Source organism: Acomys minous (genome assembly GCF_964271855.1).
Source record: "Acomys minous genome assembly, chromosome: 3".
Lineage (NCBI taxonomy): Eukaryota > Metazoa > Chordata > Mammalia > Rodentia > Muridae > Acomys > Acomys minous.
Window position 1 is genome coordinate 136566806 of NC_140485.1, and position 20441 is coordinate 136587246.

A 20441-nucleotide genomic window follows, 5' to 3' on the forward strand; every position below is an offset into this window, starting at 1 on the left:
TCAGAGAGACCCACCTGCCTCTGCCTCCCAGAGTGCTGGGATTGCAGGTGTGCACCACCGCGGCCTGACACAGGGTGTTTTCATACCTACTGCCGAGATGAAGAGACTGGGCTTTTGACAGTCAAGTTCAATCGTCAACCTGACGTAACCTAGAATCACCTGAGAGCTTCAGAGAGGGGTTGTCTATGTCAGGCTAGCCTGCGGTGGGTTATCTTGATTGCTTTAATTAACGTGAAACGTCCCACCCTAAATGTGGACGGTACTTTCTAGTAGCCGCCCAAGTAAAAGGACTTGGGAGCAAATTTATCTACCCTGTGGCTGCCACTGCTACTGCTGTTGCTGTCGCTGTCCACACGTTCACTAGTATTAGAACCAGCTTTTCAGGTTTGCAATGTGTGAACTGAAGATAATCGCTCTCCGAGACTCCTCAGGCCTCCTGCCTTACAGTATGACTCCTGGGGCACCCAGCCTCGCTGACTGAACAGCTATGGAGTTTTCGGCCTCCCCTATGACAGACCGCCATGCTTGGACTAGTCTGGCCGTACCATGTAAGCCAATCTAGTAAGTGTGCTTTTACTACATATTTAATTATACAGGTTGTGGGTCAACTTGGCTATGCCTTCCGGTGGAGGAGGCTGTGACTAGAGAGGGGAGGTCCTGGCGATGAGAGGGATTCTAGTGTGTCTCCTCACAGGGCTGCGTGAGTACAGGGACTCTCTTCCATTTGTGATGAAGGCGTCTTAGCCACAGAGAATGCTCTTGGTGTATCGCCGTATAGACCAGTCTATTGATAGCTGTTAGGAAATGGATGAGGTTTGGAAATAAGCTCTGTGGTCTGTGACGTTTTCAGATGTTTCTGGGTTGGGCACTGAGGCTTCCTAAGGAATTCAACTGAGCTATTGGAAGCGCAAGGGCCTGCCCAATCCCCCCTCCCCGCTCCCCGGGCCTCCCGGAGCCTCCATGGGCATCCCTGGGCGAGCCCCCCTCCCCCCCATCCCCCCACCCCTGCTGCCTCCCTGAGCCACCTTGGTCCTCCTGGAGCCTCCGTGGGCCTCCCTGAGCTTCCCTGTCCCCACTTCCCGTCCCCCATTCCCTGCCTCCCTGAGCCACCTCTGTCTGGCCTCCGCGGGCCTCCCCCAGCCTCCATTGGACTCCCCCGCCAGGCCTGCGGCTGGATACTACTACACACTAGCACGTTGAGCTAGCAGCTGCTGAACTGCTGACATTCAACTCTGAGAGGATGATTTAGAAGTTTGAAGCCAACGGGGATAAAGCTATCGCACAGGTCATGATGGCCGAGGGCCTAGAAGACACTTGTCCTGTCCTGTGTTTGAGAATGAGCGAGGACGCTAGTTTTAATGTGAGTGCTTACTGCCCGAGCACGGAGCGGGGCTTCACACACTGAAACCGAAGGGACATTAACCCGCCAGTTGAACCTTTCTGATAGTCCCCACTGCCTCCCGACAGACCCAGCTCCCGGAAAACAGCTGACCTGGGAGTTTGGCATGCCAGGTAATTAATGTGTGATGGCATTCAGCTCGGAGCAATTTAGTGACTTGAGAAAAAGTGAGCTATGAGACAGAGGCTTTATGCAGGGGTGCGGAATCGGGGGTCGGGATGGAATTAATGGTCTTTCTGGGGGCACTGTAGGTTCAAGAGAAGTGGCTGGCTGATTGGTTTGCCTAATTTATTCTAGGAACAACTTTGTGACCAGAGCGTTGCTAGGTACCCTTGCTGATCCTCAGTACTCCCAGGGTGAAGTTTCAAGCAAGGCTATCTGGATACAAAGCAGACCTCTCCACCGTGGAGTGGAGGGAGGGCCCTGGGGTTTACTGTTCCGCCAACGCTACGAATGGGCAGTGGCATTCCGAAGTGAAGAGAGAGGTCCGCTTGCTAGGAGACTCGGCTCTGGGCAAGGCCGCCTCTCATCTGAGTGGGACTCCGCGTCATCGGGAAGGACATTGGTCAGATAGTCACCTGGCTTGTTCCTTCCTGCTCTAAGTTGGTGAATGCCTTAACAGCGTGGCAGTTTTAAGCTTGTGTGGTCAGCTGGGAGTTAATTCGTTTTCTTGAGATTTTTCTGGCTGAGTTGTGACTCGTCTAGGTGAGAAGGCAAACTCCATGTTTACCTAGACCTGGCTGTACCCTAAGTACAGACACGAAGATGCTCTTTTCAGTGAGGACCCCAGCCCCACCTGCACTCTCTCCTTTCTCCTTTTCCCACCTCCCTTCTTTCTTATATTTCAGGTGCTTATAGCCGACTTAAGAAACAACTCGAGGATGGTGATAATGCTTGCCAGGAGTGCAGGTGTTTCTCAGGCGTGGGGGTGGGGCGGGGAGAGGGAGGGGGCAGGGGGGCAGCTCCCGGATCTTGACCTTTTAAATGCAGCCCTCACTTCCTACCCCCGTGGTAATATTCAGAATACTGAGGAGTTTGTCTGCCCCACTATTGCACAGAATATATATATACTGTTGCTTTCTGTGTTTGTCGGTTTAATTGTTGCTGTAACCAAGGGCAGCAGGAAGGAAGGGTCTTTTGTAGCTTCTCAGGTGAGCAGGTCACAGGGTTAGAAACACAGCACGTTTGCTCAGCTTGCCTGATCTGGCTTCTGAAGGGAATCTATGGAGCGTGGTCTTTACCCTTGCGTCTCTGGGCATATTTACCCAGTCACCTGCCTAGTAAAAAAAAAAAAAAAAATCACATTTACTCATCTTCTTTCTTACACTCGTGCCACACAGCTCATGTGGAAGTCAGAGGACAACTTGTTGGAATCTGTTCTCTCCTTCCCTCATGTGTGCCCTAGGGAGCAAACTCAGGTCTCAGGTGGTCAGGCTTGGCAGCAAGTGGCTTTACCTGCTAAGCCATCTTGCCAACCCTCACTGACCTGTTTTGTTTGTTTTTTTAATATTGGTTCCCTTTAGAATGTGATCATGGCTCATCAAATGGCAACTAGGCCAAGGACTAGATACAGTTTAAAAAAAAAAAGGGCGTGGTGGTGCACACCTTTAATCCCAGCACTTGGGAGGCAGAGGCAGGCGGATCACTGAGTTCGAGGCCAGCCTGGTCTAGAAAACAAGTCCAGGACAGCCAAGGCTACACAGAGAAACCCTGTTGCAAAAAAACAAAAAACAAAACAAAAGAATATGTTAAGGCTATAAATCACTGCTAATACTGAAACTATGTTTCTTGGTAATGTTTTTAAATTTTTTCCCGAACTGAGGTATCTGCCACCAGATGGCATTTTCTCTGACCTTACTGACTTTTGAGCTGTGATGGGGATGCTTGCTTTCTTCTTGGGTGTTCACGAAGTCCTAAGGACTGCAACAAGATCCCAGTGGTTGCTGCATCACTCAAAGACTTTTTGGCTGGAAGGAAACACACCTAAACTGAGCTTGATAAAATACTATTAAAATATGTATTATACTGTCTCTCATGGGAAATTTAAGTATTTGAAGAGTTTTCTTTTTTTACTTGTACCCCACTCAGTGTATCAAGGAAACACATGAAAGTGAGAAAAATAAACATTCTTTCTGAATTAAACCTAGGAGAGTTTAAATTTTGCCCCAAGTGAAATGGCTACATTCAGTGGATTTTAATTATTTTTTGTCCCCATCTCCCCACCCCTTAATTTCTTTATTTCCGTCTTAGGTTACAGTGGTTAATTTGCCAGTTCAGTCCATAGCAACCCTGAGACTGAACACTCCTCAGACAGACTTGGTGTGCCAGGCTTGGTTCCTCCTCTTGGCTGAGCAGGCTCAGCTGTCTTCTCAGTGTCATCATGTGGCTTGGAGCTGGGATGAAGAGGGTGAAAGAAGTCACCACGACCCATCTTGCCTCTGCTGGGCTCAGGGGCGGATGCTATTCTCCATTCAGTTGGAATCCATGTTTCTTCTAGTCAAAGGCTCACTTTCCTTGTGCGATAAGTCCCACCCCCCTACTTTCCCTCCAGAGTTGTGTGTCTGTTCTGAAAGGCTCTGGGTGAGCGAGTTGTATAATAGGGCAACAGTGAGTTATCTGGATACCGGTTATTTTCCCGTAAGACAACCTGAGGTCTGCTCCTCTCTGCCCACCGTGTTTTCTCAGTGTGCTTTCTCCAACAGCTGCGGGCTTACAGTTCTAAGAATAAAGCTTAACATGCACGCAACGGAAGCCACATCTTACTGAAAGCCTCCTTAATGTTGGCTTAGATGGGAAGTGGAAATGGCTGCGTTATCCCTCCTCGAAAGCATTTCTAGTGCTCAGTCTCCATGAAATGGATGGCTTATGGGGAGATAATGTCTGCTCTACTCCTTTTTAAGTCTGTGAAAAATGTCATCCTGGTTAATAGGGTGATTAAAACCCTTTATGCTCCAGGAGATAAGTGTGATTATGTTTGTCATACTCCACCCAAGATAAAGACAGCAGCGAAGGCAGACGTGAAATTCCACAACACCTCCTCTCTTCCGTATCCGGGGACATTCAGGACTCGTACACAGATGGCTCCTCACATAAAGAATAACATTATCTCTTAAACATTTTTCCTTCCCATTAACCAATTTAACAATATGCCTCTGGTATGGAAGAAATAGACAAACGACTAAATCCTGTGGCATCTGAATCCGGCGGAAAAACACTTTAGTGACATCGCTTGCTTGCTCTTTTGAGTTTTCCTCTTCTGTTACTTCATTTTTGCTTTCAACAGGCAGGCCAGGCCTGTGCCTGCCTCTTCTAGGAATGCTCTCCCTGTCACCAAGGTGACTGAGGTGAACCCTAGGGGGATGTGAAGTGTAGCCATGGAGCTTTAACATTGGACACTCCGGGGAAGCAAGTGTTGCTTCATCCTTTTGACACACGGTCCTTCAGGTCCAGCGGCAGCACAGTGCACCCTGTGTGTCCCTCAGCTCCATCCTAGGACATAGCCACCATCAGTACAGCCTGTATAGCCCCTGTGGCCAGCACTGTGACATTTACAAGGCTCTACCCTCCAGGAGCTTACAAGGCAGGACTCTAGTAGAGAGAGTTAATCATGGTTCCTCTTTTTATCCCTTTAGCGACTACAGGAATTTTCATTTGTGCCCACCCAATGGTGGTCTTTCCAAAATTACTAGGAAGAAAATGCACTCTGCGCACACCCATCCAGCCAGGGGTTGGGGGCAGTGCCCACTCTGCGCACACCCACCCAGCCAGGGGTTGGGGGCAGTGCCCGCTCTGCGCACACCCATCCAGCCTGCCCCCACCTTTCCTTCTCTGCATTCAAAGGTCAGGAATTTTTTCTCTCCAGAGAACTGGATAAAAATAAAAGATGGATAAAGAATGTTTTTTTTTTCTCCTCTCTACTCCATGCTTGCTGATAAAGCTTACAATTTTTTCTTGGATTTTTAGCAGGTTACATGTGAATCTCAGACACCAATTACACCTGTTTAATTAACAATACAGCAATTTTAACAGGGCAATGTAGTCTAGAGAAAAATGTTACATTATGCACTTGACATTTCACTTAAGGGGTTCCTTTAGAACTAAAAGGTTTTACTGTAGCAGGTTTTGAATGCACTTTACGGAACATGCTAGCTGACTACTCAGGATAATTCTAAAGGCGCTATCCATCGGACATTCAACCAAAGGGCTTATCTCTAGACACTGCCATGCCTAGAGGCTTTTCCTCCTCCTCTCTGTGAGTTCGAGGCCAGCCTTGTCTACAGCATGAGTTCCAGGACAGCCAGGACTGTACAGAGAGACCCTGTCACTCTGACAAAACTACAAGCTGTCAGTAAGGGTACTGACTGGGTCTTAGAACCAATTTCCCCACAAAGTATGTTTTATAGTCATGGTGTCACCAGTACCGTTTCAGCACAAGTGGGCCTTTTCGAGTCGCCATCATCTGCTCCTGGCTTTTTGTCCTGTGTGTAAGAATCTACAAGTCCTTCAGTGGAGGCCCTCAGCACACGACCCAGACTGTGGTCAGGAGAAGCCGCACCCGCTCCTAGTGCTGAATTCCCCACTTTGAATACTGGCCAATAAGAACTTAGCTTCCAAATTCTTAGTCATATGCAGTTAAGATAGGTTTTAAAAACTCATTTAATTAGACACACTGAAGCATGTATGTTGCTAGGAGTCTGCTTATAGATTTTTTTTTTTTAATCTGAAAAATGTTCCTGAGAATTTCATATATGGGCGCTAAATATCATTTACCCCCCACTCCAACTCCTCAGAGCCCACACTAGCTTCAAATGCCCTTCTCTTCCTTGTTACTGTTATAAATAAACACAGGTACATGCACAGACAATCTACTGGGTTTTTTTAAAAAAAGGTTTATTTTTAGTTTATAATTTTTTTTTGGCTGTATTCACATGTGAGTGCAGGTGCCCAAGAATCCAGGAAAGACATCAGATCCCCTAGAGCTGCAAGTGCAGGTGGTTACGAGGCACTCAAAGGCGGTGCTAGGAAGAGCTGGGGTCCTCTGCGAGAGCAGTATGCACTCTTAGCCACGACGATCTCTGCAGCTCTTACCAAGAATTCTATTTTACTGCTTTTGTGAGTATAAACCATGGCTTATTGCTGTAGGCAGAAATATTTCCTCTGGGACCCTTCCTTCAAGGGGATTTCTAAGTAGTTGTCTGAGCTTTCAGAAAGCATTCCCGCCCTGTGCTGTAGACACAGAGCCGCTGTAGCCTATGGGCTCGCCAGCCACCTGCACGCGGTCCTCGGGAGGAGCCGCCCCAGGCCCTTCTCAGATGTGGCAGTTCCTGGAGCTATTCCGGAGTCACCACGCCCACGCCCACGTCATTTCGATTCCAGGACTTCCTCCCACTCAACTGCTGACTCGGGGTTCTTGGGGATTGGTGGAAATATGGATTGCATCTTACTCCGAAAGTCCTTCATCTAGAAGAAAAAAACAAAACATCACTGTCAGAGGAAGGGAGGAAGAGGTGAAGCCCAGAGAGACAGCGTCTAGCCTGAGTGGAGAACACCCGCCCCTCCTGAGCGCTGAGCAAAGGGCAGACCGTGAAGCTGAGGACTGTCTGCACTCGGTCCTGAAACACAACACCCGTTCTTCCAAGTGTGAATCCACTAACTGAATAACAGACAACTTCCCTCTTGGTTTCAATCAGCAGACCCTCAGGATGCATATCAGAAGAATGGAATGCACGGTGGCTTTCATTACAAAGACGCAGCAGACAGTAACATTCCTGTCCACTTAAATACATGATTAAACCCAGGCCATTCAAAGGCAGAATTTTAGAGCTAGGAGAGCAGAAAAAAACAAAACAAAAGATATACTAGAATGTTCTTATGTGCCAGTGTGAAAAACCCAAACTGAGAGTTCATCAGTGAAAGGTGATTTGAGCTAGAGTCAAGGAGGGGACAGGGAGGTCACATCATGAAACGCTGACCTCTGTGGAGGGCATTGCTGATCTGTGGGGGAGGACAATTCCTAGGTGCACACTCAACCCATCCTCTTGCGTGTGTATGACGCTGCCATGCTGGGCTCTCAGTGGCAGCACTATGTACGGCACAGGCTGACCCCGTCAGCCACACCCACTTATTCTCCTTTGGACACAGGTGTTAAGCAGATTCACAGTTTCCAGGACTCTGCAGCAAGACATCATGTCTGGGAGACTATTGGAGATACAGGTCCTTTTTGGTTTTTTTTTTTCTGTTGATGATATGCATTAATTTTAAACAGAAGCTAAGCGTTTACCCTGTTGCAAAACTCGGGGGTTACATCTTTTTTGGTATTTGTAAATTCTAGGCTCCATATCATACATCTGGTGACAGACTTCAGGGTCCGATAGAGCGCTGCCTAAATCCCAGCCCCAGCCTCTGTCTCCTCTTACCAGCGCCCACATATGCAGAAAGAAGATAGGAATCCCCTGCCTCAGAGTTGGGGGGGGGGCAAGGTGAGGCGTGCACACAAAGTGCAACTCCAGCTGGTCACTGCAGCACTATCCAGATGTGTGTGCTGCACTCCAGAAACAAAGCTCACGTGGGTGTGAGCATCACAGCACATTTACTAAAAGCATGGCTTCATAGTTATGTTGCCATTGTACGGAATCTGTAGGAGGCCAACCGGCTGGATTCTCCACAGCCATTTGCACAGCTAGGCAATCACTCTGCCACCGAGCTCCCAAAGCACCGTGTTTCCCAGTCTCTTTCTTGCCTTAGGCAAGCGTGATAACCCTGTTCATAGAAACCTGCCAGCCAGACACTAACCTAGAACACACACGTGGGCATCGTCGCCCCCTGCCACTTGTGCTGGCTGTCCTACCAGGAGCCTTCACGAGAGGCTCTCCACAACAGTAGTTCTGCATCCCTGGAGAGGGACTGGAACTGAGGAGGTCTCTCTTTGCTGGTCACAGCTGCTGTGACTACTGTTTGCAGTTGGTGGTAGGGGTAACACAGATGCTGACTATGCAGGACTCACGTAAAGACCTGCTTGTCAAACATGCCATCCACAGCCTTTTGAAGAACTCTCCATAGATGCAGAAACCCAAGGCCTCTCTGGCCACGGTGTGCAGCATGTTGTCTTGTGTCTTTTACAACTTGTGTTGGGCTGTCTAGCCTAAGTATGGGCACAACTGTTTTCCACTGTGTGGTCAGCTGCTAGGAACGGAGAGGCTAGGAAGCATGCTGGGAGGCGCGGGGTGGTGGTGGTGGGGGGTGGTGGTGGTGGTGGTGGTGGTGGTGGTGATGGTGGAGGGGGGGTAGCTGTCCTATTCGCCCCACCCTTGGCCTGATCTTCTGCCTCCCAGTTCTCAAGTGTCATGTTACTTATTTGCTCCCGAGATCATAAAGAGTTACTAGGAGGGATCGTATCTGACAACCAACCAACCAGCATTAGGCTTCAGGCTAAGATGTGGGACATTGCAGATGTGGGACAGTGAGGACAGGTGCCAAAGAACACTGCTGAGCCCTGTGCCATCAAGCTGTGGAGATGGAAACCCAGAGTCCACAATTATGTAATAAGCAGGCTCTCAAGTTGCTTCAAGCAGCAGGGCTCCATAGGGTTCCAAGCTTGTATCATTTATATTTTTATGGACAGTGTCTATATGGAGTATGTGTCAGTGAAGGTCATACAAAGGTCAACGGGCTATTCCTCTGTTGAAAGATGCCCTTGAAAAAAAGATTTAAAGATTGAATATAATTAAATCTGGACATAAATATACTAAAGAGAATCCATGGCTATTGCCATGAACTTTCCCCCTGACCCCAGACATTGATGAATGAGAGCATTCTGGTCACAGGACTCCAAAGCAAAGCCCTGGAGCGTCTCCACATAGTTCTCTCTTCCCTTGGTCCTTTGACCAGAGAGAAGTTTTTCATACTTTGAGCTATAAGGTCATCCTTATAAGCAGGGCCTCTGTGTGCAGCCACAGGCTGTTTCCTGAGATCTTAGGGGTGTCCTATGCAGGGATTAAGGCATAATGGTGTTCCCTGGAGCAGAGCCTCCCATACCTGCAGCCTCGTCCTGACAGCCTGCTGTTCTCACAGCTGTAACCTTACAGTGCTCAGATGGGGGTCGTGACAACTGGGAAATTATTACAAGCAATTTATCAGACATCCAGGGAACTGGGTCTAACTAATATTTTAGATGTTAGAATAGCACCACGATTATGCCTCTAATAATGCTTTCACTCGAGTTCCAATAGCTATGTAGCCAGTATGCCAGGGTGAGAGCAGCCAGCGGCGTGGCTCAGTCCGTACCAGATACTGGTGTGTTTATTGTTTGCACATCAATGGGTGGGGCAAGTGCTCCCCCCCTTCCAAAGGCAGAGTGAGGGAAGCCTAGAGAAAGCAGTGTGTCATCTCAGCTGAGGAAGCAGGTCTGAGTGTGTGACTATGCTTGCACTCTACACTGCGAGCGTGCATGTGTGCGTGGATGCTGCCCCACACTGCCATGGCATGTCTGCAAGGCAGAAGAAGAAACTGAAAACTTTTTTGTCTGACTATATATTGGAAAATTGCTTAAAACATTAAGATTATCTCTACTTTCAGAAATCCTTACAGAATCTATTCTTTTTTTAAAATAACATTTATTTATTTATTTATTTATTTATTTATTTATTTATTATGTATACATGTACATCTGCAGGCCAGAAGAGGGCATCAGATCACATTATACCTGGCTGTGAGCCACCGTGTGGTTGCTGGGAACTGAACTCAGGACCTTAGGAAGAGCAGCTGGAGCTCAGAACCACTGAGCCATCTCTCCAGCCCTACAGAATGTATTCTAACAGGCAGTTGTTGGTACTAGAAGCTGAGTTAAATTTTTTTTTCTTTTTTGTCATTGATAGAACCACATTGTGGGTCCAAGAGCTTCTGCCTCATCACAGGTCCTGCTAAGAGAAAACCCATAGACATGCCTGTGGGGAGGGGGCCGGTGGGGATCTGGCTTCTGCATAAATCGTGAGATCACATGATACAAACAGCAGGAGTTAAAAAGCACAGCAAATGTGTGAGAGTGTCTTCTGAGCGGGGACAGTGTCTCCCAGGCGGGGCTGGCCATGTGTCAGGTGCCAAAGCACCAGGCTGTTTGTCATTCTTCACACTTCCACATGGCAGAAACGAGGGCCACCACCCAACACATGAGAGACCAGAGTGACGTGACATGGCTGGAAGGTATGGCTGCCTGACTGATACCCAGGACTCCCCCACGGCCATTCTGGTTCTGGGAGCTACAGTGATGAAGGGCTCCTAAGCCTTTTGAAATGATTTAGAATCATGGGCACAAAGCTGGCCATGCTAGCTGGGGATGGTCTGAGAGGAACACTAATAACCAGTGTTCATCAATGGTCAGTATCATCTGCTTCTGTAGATATTATATTTCTTTACCCCCCTGAAGATAGGCAGCCATGTGACTAGTGTGGATAAAAGAAACATGCCACATCTAGGCATTTAATAGCACAAGTTCAACTCTTTAGGCTTCTCCTTATGGACATTTTGGAACATGTGGTCATGGTGGTGCCTCAGGGACAAAGCAAGCTAAAGTGCCAATAGGATACAGAGAGGAGCTTCCCAAGAGATCAGCTCAAATCTACCATGGATCCTGCGTGAGTGAAAACTGAACTTCTGTCATGGCACAGAGTTGGGTAGTTTTGTTTGTATATGTGCACACATGTATGCATGCATGTATATGGTGGCCATACATCAATCTCAGGTGTGTTCCTTAAGAGCAGGGTCCCTCATCAGGACCTGAGGATTGCCAGGGAGCCCCAGATATCTGCTTGTCTCTGCTTTCCAATGCTGGTGGTTCTGGGGACGGAACTCCAGTCCTCACGCTTGTACCACAAAGCACTTCCTGGTGACATCCCAGCACTGACATCGTTTTAATTCTAGCACAACTCAGTCTATGCTGGCTGGATCAGGAAAAAAGTTATTGACATGAGGTATCTCTGGGGATGTCACTAAAACATCAATTTATTTGAAAAAAGGTTGGATAAGAGGAAACGGACACCAGCTCCCCAAGCATCACTTGGTTCACTTTTATGACACCACTTCCTGGGGAATCAAAACACCTATCTTTTTTCAATGACAAAGTATAGGTTTTCTGATCAGCAAGGGTGGACCATTTTAATTGATTAAAGATTGCTGTCTCATGTCTACTTGATAATATTGACTAACCAGCGCTGGCTTGGTCCAGGGAGCAGCCACCGACAGCCTGTTGGTGTGAGGACCCAGAGCTGAGAGCTCTACACAGTGTTCCTGGACTACTCAGTGGCATTAGGAAGGCTAACATGAGGCTTCCCACACTTCTGTTGTTATTTAAGAAAAGGGCAGAGCAGTATCCCACTTCCGCATCACGTCCACAATATCCAGGAACTGTAGTCAAGGCAACTGATTTAGGAATAAAAGGTGAGCATGTAGCCTGAGAAGCACAAGCCTGTGCGTGCTTATTAAAGGGCCTACGCTTAGCAATAGGACATGGTTCAAAAGCTTCTGCTTCCATCACAGAAGGTAAACTGAGCAGCAGGGCCAAGGCCCACTGTGCTGCTAGGACCCAGCCCAGCAAGAACAGTGTACAACCTGTATCTTGACTTAACATTGCCAGCAGGGCCAGAGAAGTTCTAAACAGCAGCCTCAGGGGTGCTCTGTATCCTGTATCCTTGCTAAGTCAATAGCAGTGCCTGTGTCACTGCTGCAAGTCCTTCCTTCCTACAGCCAGACCACCGTGGCATTCATGTTAACCTAAGTCCCGTGACACAAGAAGATCGGACCCCTTCCTTTTTTCCTTCCTTGCTTCTCTTCCCTTTGTCTCCCTACTTACCGCTCTTCTTTCTCCCATACTCTTCAAGCAACTGCAGTCCCCATTTCATGATGCCTTTTTTCTTTTTAAAGATTTATTACTTGTATAACATTTGGCCTGCATGTGAGCCAACAGACCAGAAGAGGGCACCAGATCTCATTATAGGTGGTTGTGAGCCATCATGTGGTTGCTGGGAATTGAACTCAGAACCTTTGGAAGTACAGCCAATGCTCTTAACCTCTGAGCCACCTCTCCAGCCCCTCATGAGGTCCCTTTTAAGAAAATATTTGTGTGTATGGGTGCTACCTACACATAAGTATGATGCCATGTGGGTGCTGGGAACTGAACCTGGGTCCCTGCAAAAGCACCAAGAGCCACCTTCCTGCTCCCTTCATAATGCCTTGATGGCTCAGGGGGTAGGCCATTCCAAGACAACAAAGGCCATTTTAAAATGTATCACAGGAAATATTTATGTGCACATATTTTTATTTTTAAATGTAGGAGTTACTCTGTGTAATAGTCCTGGCTGTCCTGGAACTCGCACTGTAGACCAGGCTGGCCTCGAACTCACAGAGATCTGCCTGCCTCTATCTCCCAAGGGTTGGGATTAAAGGTGCGCGCCCTCACTTTTGAAGTGGTATATATAAAAGTGAGTGTATAAACGTTTAAGCCAGCCAGAATGGACTAGCGCAGTTCGTATACTAATGAAAGCCGTCAAATCCTTCAGCATCACACCAACGGGCAATAACCAGTGTTTCAAACACCAAAAATACCTTTAATCCAGTCCCTTAGAAACTGAAAAGGAAAGCCATTGGATGCTATACAACAGGAGACGCCAACATGACGGTCTCCAGCTCTCAGAACCCCCGGTTCACCCCACACTTGGGTGGTTACTGCATCTGTTGTCATCAGTATCTTTAGAAGGGTGGCTTAAAACTTGATATCTTTCTGAATCTTCCAAATCGTGTCTGCGCTCTTTACCATCTGGGCTTCTTCTGTAGGGTTCAGCTTTACCTTTATAATGTCGGATATGCCATTTTCTCCCAGGATACAAGGCATGCTGAGGAACACCTCTTCTTTTATTCCGTACAGACCTTTGACTTTGGTGGAAACTGGATGTGTCTTCCTGAGATTCTTCAGAATACTTTCTACAATATCAGCTACGGACAGGCCAATGGCCCAGGAAGTATAGCCTTTCATTTTGATGATGTTATAGGCACTGGCAATGACGTCTTTGTGGAGATTTCCCCACTGCTCCGGGTCTTTGTTAGTTCCGATAGCTGCATTCAGATCTTTCAGAGGCACACCAGCGATGTTCACCCCACTCCACACAAGGACACTCGAATCTCCATGCTCTCCAAGGACCCACCCGTGGCAGCTCTCAGAGTGGATCCCAAGCTTCTGCCCAAGCAGGTAACGGAAACGAGCAGTATCGATGTTACAGCCACTTCCGATAATGCGGTTTTTGGGAAATCCGCTCAGTTTCCAGGTTACGTAAGTTAAGATGTCCACTGGATTGGAGACAATAATCATTTTGCAGCGGGGGCTGTGCTTGATAATATCGGCAATCATTGTCTTAAAGATGGATACGTTTCGCTGGACTAAATTAAGGCGCGTCTCGTCTTTGGCCTGGCGTACGCCTGCTGTGATAATCACTACCTCGGAGTTGGCAGTGACAAGGAAATCCTTGCTGCAAACAATATTCGGCATTTTCATGAAGACACTGCCATGCTGGAGATCCATCGTCTCTCCCTTCATTTTGTCTTCGTTACTATCAACAAGGGCAAGCTCATCAGCCAAGCCTTTCGCTATGATGCTCATGGCACAGGCCATGCCGACTGACCCAGCTCCTATAATGGAGACCTTGCTATGGAGAACGGGCTCTTCGGAGCTGATGTGTTGGAGAAGTTTACCCTTCACGGTCGCCATGGTGGCCGTGGGGGTGAGGCTCCACCAGGTCCGGTTGAGAGGAACATGAGGCACCTGACTGGGCTGCAGAGCTATGCACAAGTCCCTGAAATCCAACCCGGCTGCACCCACTCTTCTGCAGGCCCGGAGCACGCCCGCAGCCCAGGCCATGGCCGCTCGCTCAGGTGAAGGAAGTGAGTGGGCGGAGGAAGACGGTTGAGGGCAGAACAGTCGTTGCCCCGCAGCACAGTGTAATAACCCTTCTTTCCACTGCGGCTGCGCAGTCCCCGTACAGTCCTGCGCATGGGCTCCAGGCAGGCTGGGTCTTCCTGCTCCAGCAACTGCCGGCCTGCACCAACACTTTATAAAGGGCTTCCACTCCCAGTAAGGAAACTCTGGAGTTAGTTTTACAAACTTACACTCTTTAATATTGATATTTAAATCCCAACCCAGACCCCTGGAGCTATTTGTTTTCTGTTCTTACAGTGTATACCAAGAAAAATGCTTCTGGCAACTACAGATGAAAACAACGCTAAAACCTTGAAGCCACAACAAAGGTGGGCTGTGCTGTTTACTAAGAGTCACCATGACCGGAGAAATGGGCTCAAGGTCAGCGTACTAGCGGGAGGACCTTTTGCTTAGGAAGGATTTCTGCCTGTATCCTAACCACGGTGCACACATGGGGAAGGCAGCAGGCGTGAGGGCGTTCTGCTCTGTTGAAGCTCACCTTGAGCCCCAGTTCCAGGGGCATCAGATCTGCTCTAGCCTTCGCGGGCACCTACTCCACATGGCAACATAAACTCGGGCACACACAACAAAACCCAAAACAACAGTCTGTCCCCAAGCCCCCCAACTTCTTTCCTCCTCCTCTTTCTCCCCCCACACCCCCCAAGCATGCTTTTCCTGTGTGGCCTTGGCTGTCCTGGACTCACTTTGTAGACCAAGCTGGCCTTGAACTCACAGAGATCCGCTTGCCTCTGCCTCTGCCTTCCTGAGTGCTGGGATCATAGGCATGTGCCACCCCACCCAGCGCCCTTCAGTTTCTTAAGGAGAAAAATGACCTGTAGCCTTCTACTAAAAATGTATCTTTGAAATGACCTTAAAAACAGCAGATTTTAAGTTTTAACCAATGTGTAAATTAGATTATTGACTAAAGTAGTGAAAATAAAATCACTTCGCACCAGTATATCTCATCTTATCTATGATTATCTAGACAATGTTGTAAACTAATTTTAAATTTTGAGGAGATGCAAACATTACATTTTATGAAAAACCGAAAAAACTACAAACATCCTAGTAATATGATGGCATTTTCTCTTCACTAATCAGTTCTGACCATGAGCCGAATGCTCTGAGCACGTCCTCTTGGGAGTACAGCATAGGCTCTTCAGAATGCAGATGCTAAGTACATGTAGCCCTCTCATTGTCTGCAGTTTTTCAATTTTAGGATGCTGAGCCCTGGCAAAAATATTTTATAGGTAGATTTTCCTCCCACTGCTGGAATGCAGCCCAGGAAGGCAGTGCTGGGCAGAGAAGCCAGGAAAGACACTGGAGTTAGCCAGGTGTGGTGGCACAGGCCTTTAATCCCAGCACTCGGGAGGCAGAGGTAGGTGGATCGCTGTGAGCTCAAGGCTAGCCTGGTCTACAAAGTGAGTCCAGGACAGCCAAGGCTACACAGACCCTGTCTCGAAAAACCAAACCAGACACTGGAGTTAGTGGCGTCCTTAGCCTTGTTGTTGATGGTGTTACATGTTCCCAAGCCAGAAGGGCTGACTGGAGGAAACAGAGCCACCGGGACACAACAGTTTAAAACAGATTTTCTCCACACTGACAATCAGATTTATGGCAGCAAGCTGTCAGGAACTAGAATTTCAAAGAGAAAAGGTCATCGTTATTGAATGGTGGCCAACATTTTAGAGGGACCCTTGAAAATGGCCCACAAACCATCACTGATAGCTATCATTTCTTTGATCTCACGTCTCACTTGAAATATTTAGCCTGACAACTGCTCCCACCTTCTTTCTGTAATGATTCCTTTGACCAGTTAAGTTGTTTTCCAGGATGAGAGCTCTTGAGTGTGAGACTCAAGGATATAACGACTCTTAACGGGGCAGCTTCTATCGACTGCCATCTTCTTTCTAGAAATTGAGCCTCTTCAGAAATACAACCTTTATGGCAGCTGCCTCTCCAGTCTTTCCCATCAGTCACAACTAAATCAATTTGAGAAGGGAAAAAATGACAACATCCCCAAATAAAGAATGCCCCAAACAAAGCAGAGCGTTATTTACAGCATGTCTTGAGCTAAGATGGCAAGCATGAAGACAGACGAGATGCTCATGAGCCCTGAGCGGACGGAGGAAGCCAACACAGCCAGATAGTGGCTAATGGCTTCCTATCTCAGGTGACTCATTGTTGCTTTCAAGTGAAGACCTAATTCAATTTGTCTACTAAAAATGCAGTGTACTACCGCGCCAGACACAGGATACCTCAATACTTTTGGTTGCATCTCTTAGGATGGAGGAGTCGGAAGTCAGGCCACCAACATGCATCTAGACTAACAGCCACTGCACCCAGCCACTGGATAGTCCCTCTCCGGGAGTGGCGCTGTTACCTCCTTTTTCTTCCTTAGGCATCTAGCCAACACCATCCTATAGCAGCTCTTTGTCAGGCCGCCAAGCAGAACTAGTTTTTAAAACCCAGCATCCGCACTGTGCTTTGTAGCCCTTTATAAAATCTGTTACAAACAGTTAAAGGTGACACCAGAGAGGAGTCACCTGTACTACCAGCACACTCCTGCCCTCTAGAGCAGATCTGGGCACAGGGACCAGGATTCTGTAAGTGCATGTGGAGGAGAGGGCTCAGTAACTCCAGACCTGGGCTAGGACAGCTGGAGGGCTGGGTGAGGGCTGAGAAGGCCAGGCCTCCTGGTGTGGCCATTCTCAGGGCAGGTAACTAAGACAGGTAGGCTTGCCCCTTAGACGCTGCTTGGAAAGCTAATGAAGAAGGCTAAGGGCGTGGTAATTTTTTCTCAGGCCTTTTTCGAACTTTTGCTACATCAAACCCGAGGCAGTAACAACACCTACAGTGCTGGAAGCACAACAGAACGAGTGTCTGGTGGCAAAGAGAATCTTTTAATCCTTAAAACTATTTAAAGTTTGAGAACAATCAGCAGAGGAAGACTTCCGTGAGGAACAAAGGGGTGCTGGGGGGCGTGGGGATGGGTGGTCAGGGCCAGCATCTTGGCTGACCTGGAGTGGCCCAGCAAACAGGGTGCACAAGGCAGAGTACAAATTGAAATTTTCTTTGTGACATGAAATCCATAACATGAAGGCTGGGCATGGTGGCGCACGCCTTTAATCCCAGCACTCAGGAGGCAGAGGCAGGTGGATCTCTGTGAGTTCGAGGCCAGCCTGGTCTACAAAGCGAGTCCAGGACAGCCATGGCTAACACAGAGAGACCCTGTCTCGAGTCCCCCCCCCCCCAAAAAAAAGAAATCCCTAACATGAGAACTGTAGTTTAAAAAATTAAATTAAAAATCTAATTGTGTTGATCACAAACTAAAGTGATCCTCAAGTGAGGGTCTTTATAAATCTTAGAGCCCAAAGTATTTTTCTCTGTCAGAGCCAAGCCACAAAGTTTGCCTTGCAAGTAGGACACAGGTGTGGGTAGAGAGGACATACTGGGAAAGCACTTACAATGACTCTGATTTAAGAATTAAACACTGAAAAGCAAAGCTGGGCATGGCGGTGCACATCTTTAATCCTAGCACTCAGGGAGGCAGAGGCAGGAGGATCGCTGTGAGTTCCAGGCCAGTCTGGTCTACAAAGTGAGTCCAGGACAGCCAAGGCTACTCAGAGAAACCCTGTCTCGAAAAACAAAAATGAAACAAAACAAACAACTGAAAAGCAAACTGGCCAGCTCCTCTGATAAATTCTCCAAATCACATTTTTGTAACATCATATTCATAATTGTTGATTCAATGTGAAAGAACAACTCGGATTAACCACTAAAAAGGAAAGGGGTTTATTATTAGTAAGTGCTCGACTGTGTAATTATTTTGTTCCTACGTACCCAGGGTTACGTAAACATTTCTTAGGTGAAAAAGACCGAGAGTGGAAAAGGTTAAGAAGCCCGGCGCTGCGGCACCGAAGAGGCCAGCCGCACTGAAGATCAGCAGGCGGGGTGGGTGGCTGGGGGGTCTGGATGTGGTCAGGGCGGTAGTGGGCTCCATCAAGTAAGCCTGTTAGCAGGAAGCCATTGACGGCTTTAAATGAAGGACGGGCATGATCCATCCACTTACATTTTAAAAATATATCTGGCTGCCATGTAGGGAAACAAATCTAGGGGAAATGGGTGAGGCTGAGAGACTGGACAGGAAGCTGTCAGGGTGCAAGCAAAAGATGAACACAGGCAGAGAGGAGTGAGGGCATGCTCTTCAGTGGGCTGACCGCGGCGCATGCGCAGGGGTTAGAAGGGACCGGAAACTAGACAGTCCTTGGGCTTTTGAATTTCAGAGTTGAGGCAATGAAGGTGTTTCCTCAGTGGGGGAAGATTAAGGGAGCAACACAAGAGAACCAGGAATTCTGGTTAGTGTGTGTTACCACCAGACATACCGTGAGACAAGCAGGTGATGGTGGCTGTCAGTCTGAAGGGCTGGGGCTATATGTTTGGAGAGCACTACATGGGACAGATTGCTTTAAGCACCGGAGTCTGGGTGAGAGAGCTGAGCAGAGGAGGGGAGATGGAGATCAGATCTGGGTGGAAAGCCCACTGGTCACTCTGGCAGTAGCAGCAAGCCAGAGCAGGCTCAGTCCACTGTCCAGTGCTATGGAGAGGCCTAAGTCTGGCAACAGGAGGGAGCTGGTGACCTGGAACACTTCAGTGCGCCACTGGTGGGTGGGTGGGGGGCGGAGCTGGATGGAGGGCAGCAAAGGAGGAGACAGCAATCCCAGGCAGTGTTTTGGGGAGTCATTTCAGTTGGGGATGCAGACAAATGGGCTGCTAGTGTGAGGACAGCAGTGGCTACCAGAACATGGAGTTTCAGAGCTGAAATAAACCGAGCATTTCTGTACATGCTGCAGCAGAAAAAGACAATCAGCGAAGGCCAAGGGCTATGATGGCAGCAGCAGAGTCTGGGAAGATGACCTGGTGGCAGTGGTGGCACCTACTGCCTACACAGCTGGCCGGCAGCCACACGCACAGTCCACCCCTGACAGTGGAACTCAGTGCAGGTTGGATGCCCCAGCATCAGCGAGGGAAGGAGAACACAGAACCGTTTAGATTACCCAGTGGGAAGGCGTGGCTCCAGATGAAACGGCGGTGTGAAGGACAGGTAAGATTTGGGGACTGATGAAACATGGGGAGATGTAATTATGAATCGCAATCTGGTTTTCTTTCTGGGCAGCTTTGTGGATGCTGCCGTTCAGAGGGGGTGTGACTGTAGTGTAGGTGGGTGTTGGGATAAATGACAGTTCAGTGGGAAGGAAGCACACGTGGCACCTGATGTAGCTACAGGGATCAGTGCCAGGCCCTGTGGGCCTCTGGGCCTGTGAACAAGGCTGCCCAGTGGCTAGAACCTGAAGAAGAAAAGATGAGGGCCGAAGAAAGGGCCGGGAGCACCACTGCATATCCAGAACAGCTGCACGAGTGCAGAGGTGACACAGCTGCCAGTGAGAGCCAAACCAGAATCCAGAGAAGAATAAGAAAACAACAAAAGCCCAGAATCTTTTAATACAAACGAAACAATAACTGATATCACTCATCAAGTCACACTCAGTGTTAGCGTACAGGTGATCCCGCTGGCCTGCCTGTCTGCCTGTCTATATGTCCACTTGTCTGTCTGCCTCTGTCCCTTTCTCCTCCCCAGTAAACTCTTTTATACTAGGTCTGTGGCATGTTCTAATAACTGAGGGGCACACCTTGCATGGTCCTGCTAAAGATACCCCATCACTGCATTGCATTTGATAACATTCAGCACAATTCTCAGGGTGAAAACATATGCAGCACATTAAAAATTAATATATAAGCCTGGCGTGGTGGCGGCACACCTTTAATCCCAGCAATCAGGTGGATCGCTGTGAGTTCAAGGCCAGCCTGGTCTACAAAGCGAGCCCAGGACAGCCAAGCCTAACAAAGAGAGACCCTGTTTCAAAAAAAATAAAAAATTATTATTATTATTATTTTTTACAGAGTCTCCTTACGTAGCTCAGGCTGGCCTTAGAACTAGAGATTCTCCCAAGTGCTGTGATTACAGGTGTGTACTGTCACCAAGATTAGCATACAAGTCAACCAGGGTGAGTTGAGGCAGCGGCT

General features: G+C 48.2%; 3 protein-coding genes across 8 annotated transcripts in view; 1 reads left to right on the forward strand and 2 right to left on the reverse strand.

Moving 5' to 3' along the window:
- The first annotated feature begins 378 nt into the window (after positions 1 to 378).
- The window catches only part of LOC311595082 (uncharacterized protein), a 28245-nt gene continuing 8182 nt past the window's right edge, over positions 379 to 20441 (forward strand). The window contains exons 1-4 of one of the 6 annotated variants that reach the window (XM_084777445.1): positions 14403 to 14513; positions 14616 to 14738; positions 18644 to 18715; positions 19211 to 19461. In XM_084777445.1, coding sequence (XP_084633571.1) covers positions 19243 to 19461 — 219 coding nt within the window. In that variant the 5' untranslated portion in view covers positions 14403 to 14513; positions 14616 to 14738; positions 18644 to 18715; positions 19211 to 19242. Of the gene's footprint in view, positions 562 to 14402; positions 14514 to 14615; positions 14739 to 18204; positions 18312 to 18643; positions 18716 to 19210; positions 19462 to 20441 lie in introns of those variants that run through there. The other 5 variants (XM_084777446.1, XM_084777444.1, XM_084777443.1 and 2 more) reach the window with 5 other exon arrangements.
- TMEM242 (transmembrane protein 242) overlaps positions 6259 to 20441 on the reverse strand; it is a 29588-nt gene continuing 15405 nt past the window's right edge. Inside the window, exon 4 of the mRNA XM_084777449.1 lies at positions 6259 to 6859. Coding sequence (XP_084633575.1) covers positions 6761 to 6859 — 99 coding nt within the window. The 3' untranslated portion in view covers positions 6259 to 6760. The remainder of the gene's footprint in view (positions 6860 to 20441) is intronic.
- LDHAL6B (lactate dehydrogenase A like 6B) lies at positions 12692 to 14403 on the reverse strand. The gene has a single exon (XM_084777442.1). It carries the CDS (start codon positions 14298 to 14300, stop codon positions 13152 to 13154), a length of 1149 nt encoding a protein of 382 aa, XP_084633568.1. The 5' UTR covers positions 14301 to 14403; the 3' UTR covers positions 12692 to 13151.